At 36.4% G+C, this 6,137-nt stretch overlaps 1 protein-coding gene across 4 annotated transcripts in view; it reads left to right on the forward strand.

The window, feature by feature from the left end:
- The window catches only part of myo1cb (myosin Ic, paralog b), a 78,677-nt gene extending 75,847 nt beyond the window's left edge, over positions 1–2,830 (forward strand). For all 4 annotated transcript variants that reach the window (XM_051665160.1, XM_051665162.1, XM_051665161.1 and 1 more), the window contains 3 exons: positions 321–418; positions 656–755; positions 994–2,830. In XM_051665160.1, coding sequence (XP_051521120.1) covers positions 321–418; positions 656–755; positions 994–1,020 — 225 coding nt within the window. In that variant the 3' untranslated portion in view covers positions 1,021–2,830. The remainder of the gene's footprint in view (positions 1–320; positions 419–655; positions 756–993) is intronic.
- Positions 2,831–6,137: the final 3,307 nt, after the last annotated feature.

Below are 6,137 nucleotides of genomic sequence, written 5' to 3' on the forward strand. Positions count from 1 at the left end.
CATATGGAAAATGAAAACAGTCAATGTATTACAAGTGTAATACCAGTGTTGAATGCGTTAAATACAATAGTAAACACATATTAGTCAGATAGGACCCACATACGCATTCTAGGAGTAGTGATGCAAACTCTTAAAAAAATATTTAACTGAATTTTTTAAAAGTGTGATCAAAGGACGCCTTAATTGAGGAATACCTGGTGTGTCAGTTGAAAAACCATTTTATGTAAAAGTTAAAGTCAAAAAGTAGACGTGACTATTTTTGGCCCATATATGCATTTTAGGGTTAAAGTGAATATGTGAATTTTATTGTTTTTTTACAGGGTGATGTGGTGCTTCAGAATGATCATGTCATCGAGACGTTAACCAAAGTGGCTATTTGTGCTGACAAGATCAACAGCATTAACATTAACCAGGGAAGGTGGGTTGCAGGTGCAAAATTACCAATTTGCCACCATGATGGTACTAAATACAAATATGTGCTTGTACCTGTGAACCACCGTAATAATAACACGCACACAGTGTAACTAATATACTTTTATGGCAGTCTTTTTCTAAATCCCAGAACTCTATTTATTTCATTATTAGTATAATAGCACTATATGTACATTGTACAGATGCACTAATAGATAACTTTTGCTCTCTGTATCCTGGACAGTATAAAGTTCAATGTGGCACAAGGCAAAGAAGGGATCATAGATTTTACATCTGGTTCAGAGCTGGTGGTAGCCAAAGCTAAGAATGGACACCTTTCTGTGGTGAGTACAATCCATCCATCCATCCATCCATCCCTCCCTCCCCATATTTACTACTCCATCCATCCCCATATTTACTCCATTCATCCATCCATCTCCATATTTACTACTTTTGTTGGTGGTGTATTTATATTGCATGCTGAGGAAGTAAATTGAAGAAGATATTTATTACAATTATTTCAAGGAGAGAACAAATTAAGAGTTTCAGAACAAGAATAACCTAGAGTATTTTATTTTTTAGACTGCCCCTCGCCTCAACACAAGATGATGGACAAGCCATGACCAAGCACTTCATGTGTTCTCACAGGATCTTCCTGATATGTTCCTTAGTTCATCAATCACATGACAACAGGCGGAGCTTCTCTCTGCCAATCAGACGCTCGCCAGCTGCTCCAAAGGCCTCCTACTTTCAAACTTATTTATGTTTTTGGGAAATAATACTGTTATGAATATTATGATTTTATATTTTGAAGCCAAGAAATAACAATGTATATGTGCATTTTTCCTGCACTCTGTCTCTATCTAGCTTATTTGGGGAATATTGATTAGATTGTTAGAGAAGGTGACCTCAGCCGTGATAACAAGGAAAATCAGGGTTCATAATGAGTAGTTATTAGCTTTGGTTATATTTACGTTCACCCATGATTACTTTTTTAGGGATTCAGCGATACAAACCTACTCAACTTACAATACACTTTTACGTTGATTGAATTAGTGTAATTATAATGAGTAATAATTCTTTCATAACTCAATTATAAAGTTCATAGGAAAGGTATCATTTACATTTTGTTGCATAGAGATAGTATTTGTATAAGTCTGTTCCACACTAGCTGTGCCACATAATTTTGCTTACCAGCCTAATAAGTAATTCATATTGGTTGTTGTGTTAAGAGGAAAGAAAAATGAGGCTGAAATTTTAGAGAATGTATTCCAAGTGCATTGAGGGTGCGTGTAATGTACGAAGAGGTTCTTTGAAAAGACCTTAATGGAAAAAGTAAGTGCTCTGCATCTAGTCATAGTTGTTATGCTAGTGAAACAACTCCATCTGTTTACACTGTGATTCATTCATCATTTATTACCCTGTAAAAAGGCTGCAATTTGATAAACTAATACAGAGAGTTAAATAGGGGTAGCAAGCAAAGATGGAGATACATAGATCGGCAAAAATCTCTTTGCTAAATCCCAAATCTGTGCCTCAAAATGTTGATGTTTTTTTAGATTACATTTGGGAGTATCTTTGATACTCCATGATAAGAAAAGTGTTTGCAATTCCTGTAGATATTGGAAAAAATTCAGTAATGGACAAAAGGTTTGACTTTGAGAATGGTCTTTCCTTTATACACTAGAGGTGAATTACTCAGGCTTTGTCCTCCTAATACACTGGACACAATAATGCTGGTGTCTTGCATTAGCAATGCTTTAACCTCGTAGCAAAGCAGAAAGTCTTTCAAAATTAGTCAACTACTGAGAGACGTTGATAGCCTAATAGTAGGTGAAGTTGTGTTATCTACAGTCTGTTTATTTCTCTGAGACAGGTTTGTGTATATGTAGATAAAAGGTATCAAAGCACTACTCTATTACTGTTCACAAAATGTAAATGTTATTTTAGCAGCAGAAGTGAAAATTTGGCGCACCCTTTTCTTGCACTATAGGATTATTCAGACACCTAAAACCTGTTCACAGCACAATTATTTAATGTTGCCTTGATGTCATTATGGTCAAAGGAGAATGTTCAGCTAAACACTGAGCATGTGCCTACCATAGCTAGTGTCATTGCTGAGATAATTAGTTTTAAACAAAAAAAAAAACCCTGTAAGAGTACACTTTAAATGCTGTTGTACGCATAAGTGTAATGTATTTAGAACAAATATATATTTTGACATTTATTTAAAACAATAACCCAGTTCTGTCCATACAAACTATTGGCCCACCAGTTTCTTTCTGCATTGAGATGTGAGTCACACTTTGTGATTTTGTTTTATACTATTTGTGTAATGTAAGTACCTGGAAGGAATCTGTCATTTTGAATGAAAGCAAACTGACAATGTATCCGAGCAAATTAAAGCTGATTAAAAGCATGGACATCTCAGCTCTATATTTGTCTTGCATGCTACTGATAATGGGCATCTGTGCATTACTGATAGTGTCTCACGTCACATCTTATTTCTCTTTATTATTTATCTTTCTAATATATAGTGCCCTGCTGGAAAAAAAAAAAAGTAAATCAGCCTAAGATGGTTTTGCTTGTTTATGCTGGTCTACCAGCTAACAGGCCAGGCTGAGAGACCAGCTAAAACCAGGAATATTCCATGTTCAATTTAAATTAAGCTCAACCGACAGCATTTGTGACATAATATAGATCACCACAAAAATTAATTTCGACTTGTGCTTTTTCTTTAACCTAAAGGTTTTTGTTTCCTATGGGATAAAAACATTTAAGAGGCTGGGGAGAGGAGCATTGAGTGATTCTGTCAAAATGTTGTGAAAAATATTGAAAAGAGGGTCCCTGCAAATACTGAGGACATGCGACTTTGAATATAAAGCCTGGCATCAATTCACAATCTTTATCTAAAAGTAAAAAGGCAGCATTTTTTGAGAAGGCATCTGACCTCGAGGATAACGCTCTATCAATGTTATTTTCATGATTTCTACAAGCTTTAAAACAGAAAATAAAAGCCATATTTTAGAAGCATGGAAATATATTATATGGGCCCTAATGTGTTGACAAGTAGCAATTCATTCATTAGGCACTGCAATGGAAGTGAATGAGGCCAGTCCGTAAACGATGAAATACTCACTTTTTTTTAAAAGTATATTCACAAGACATAATATGCATGTCAACATGATTTTAGAGTGATGAAATTGCTTACCTTTTCTGCGTAAAGTTATATTCAATTTTTCAACTTTGTTGCCATAACGATGTAACACTGTAAACCCTGTATTCCTACAAATAACAAATTTAAACAACTTAACAGCTCAAATATTACACAAGTTTTAACAGGAACTCGTGCTTTTGTAAAATTATAAGTATCACATTACTGCCTTTAAATCCTCCATAATTTTGCCCCATTCACTTCCATTGTAAGTGCCTTCTGCTGCTGCTGCTTTTTTTTTTAGAGAATTACATAGAGAATGCTCAAATCTAGCTGCAGCAATATTATTATCTAATAAATACTTTTTTACGAAATCTGTAAAAGTAGGCATTTTATGTTGTTGCCATGCACAAGCTGGTATTCCATGACTGAAATGCAAATATAGATTTATTTCTGCCCTGCTGTAGGAAGAAAATTGTTATATAGATACACACACACACAGGTGCATCTCAATAAATTAGAATGTCGTGGAAAAGTTCATTTATTTCAGTAATTCAACTCAAATTGTGAAACTCGTGTATTAAATAAATTCAGTGCACACAGACTGAAGTAGTTTAAGTCTTTGGTTCTTTTAATTGTGATGATTTTGGCTCACATTTAACAAAAACCCACCAATTCACCATCTCAAAATTAGAATACATCATAAGACCAATAAAAAAAAAAACATTTTTAGTGAATTGTTGGCCTTCTGGAAAGTATGTTCATTTACTGTATATGTACTCTATACTTGGTAGGGGCTCCTTTTGCTTTAATTACTGCCTCAATTTGGCGTGGCATGGAAGTGATCAGTTTGTGGCACTGCTGAGGTGGTATGGAAGCCCAGGTTTCTTTGACAGTGGCCTTCAGCTCATCTGCATTTTTTGGTCTCTTGTTTCTCATTTTCCTCTTGACAATACCCCATAGATTCTCTATGGGGTTCAGGTCTGGTGAGTTTGCTGGCCAGTCAAGCACACCAACACCATGGTCATTTAACCAACTTTTGGTGCTTTTGGCAGTGTGGGCAGGTGCCAAATCCTGCTGGAAAATGAAATCAGCATCTTTAAAAAGCTAGTCAGCAGAAGGAAGCATGAAGTGCTCCAAAATGTCTTGGTAAACGGGTGCAGTGACCAACACCAGCGGATGACATTGCACCCCAAATCATCACAGACTGTGGAAACTTAACACTGGACTTCAAGCAACTTGGGCTATGAGCTTCTCCACCCTTCCTCCAGACTCTAGGACCTTGGTTTCCAAATGAAATACAAAACTTGCTCTCATCTGAAAAGAGGATTTTGGACCACTGGGCAACAGTCCAGTTCTTCTTCTCCTTAGCCCAGGTAAGACGCCTCTGACGTTGTCTGTAGTTCAGGAGTGGCTTAACAAGAGGAATATGACAACTGTGGCCAAATTCCTTGACACGTCTGTGTGTGGTGGCTCTTGATGCCTTGACCCCAGCCTCAGTCCATTCCTTGTGAAGTTCACCCAAATTCTTGAATCGATTTTGCTTGACAATCCTCATAAGGCTGCGGTTCTCTCGGTTGGTTGTGCATCTTTTTCTTCCACACTTTTTCCTTCCACTCAACTTTCTGTTAACATGCTTGGATACAGCACTCTGTGAACAGCCAGCTTCTTTGGCAATGAATGTTTGTGGCTTACCCTCCTTGTGAAGGGTGTCAATTATTGTCTTCTGGACAACTGTCAGATCAGCAGTCTTCCCCATGATTGTGTAGCCAAGTGAACTAAACTGAGAGACCATTTTGAAGGCCCAGGAAACCTTTGCAGGTGTTTTGAGTTGATTAGCTGATTGGCATGTCACCATATTCTAATTTTTTTGAGATAGTGAATTGGTGGGTTTTTGTTAAATGTGAGCCAAAATCATCACAATTAAAAGAACCAAAGACTTAAACTACTTCAGTCTGTGTGCATTGAATTTATTTAATACACGAGTTTCACAATTTGAGTTGAATTACTGAAATAAATGAACTTTTCCACGACATTCTAATTTAATGAGATGCACCTGTATATATATATAACAGCTTAAAGGAATATTCCAGGTTCAATACAATTTAAGCTCAATTGAAAGAATTAGTGGCATAATGTTGACAAAAATTTACTTCGACTCATCCCTCCTTTTCTTAAAAAAAAACAAAAACATTAATAAATAAAATATTCCCAGAGTTTAGTAGCATAAGTTTTTATTTAAATGCATTGTTTTCTCTTTAAACTGCGCAAATTATGGTAACTCCACGTCAGCATTTCACGACAGGAACTAGAAATGCCCCGCCCCTTATTGAAACGGAAAATATGATTGGTTAGAAAATGTCCAACCGCGTCTAAAACGAACGTTCTGATTGGTAGCTCAGCTAAGTCGAACTGTCGTATTACGCCTGTGCCCCTACACTACTGAAAATAAGTATGAGGGATTTCAAGTACTGTAATGTGTAGAGTGGAACCAATAGAAACCAACCAGAATTACAATAAAGAAGGAACTTCAGAGAAGGGTGAGCCTGGCAGTGGGCGGATCACTTATATT

Source organism: Myxocyprinus asiaticus, chromosome 31 (genome assembly GCF_019703515.2).
Source record: "Myxocyprinus asiaticus isolate MX2 ecotype Aquarium Trade chromosome 31, UBuf_Myxa_2, whole genome shotgun sequence".
Classification (NCBI taxonomy): Eukaryota; Metazoa; Chordata; class Actinopteri; order Cypriniformes; family Catostomidae; genus Myxocyprinus; species Myxocyprinus asiaticus.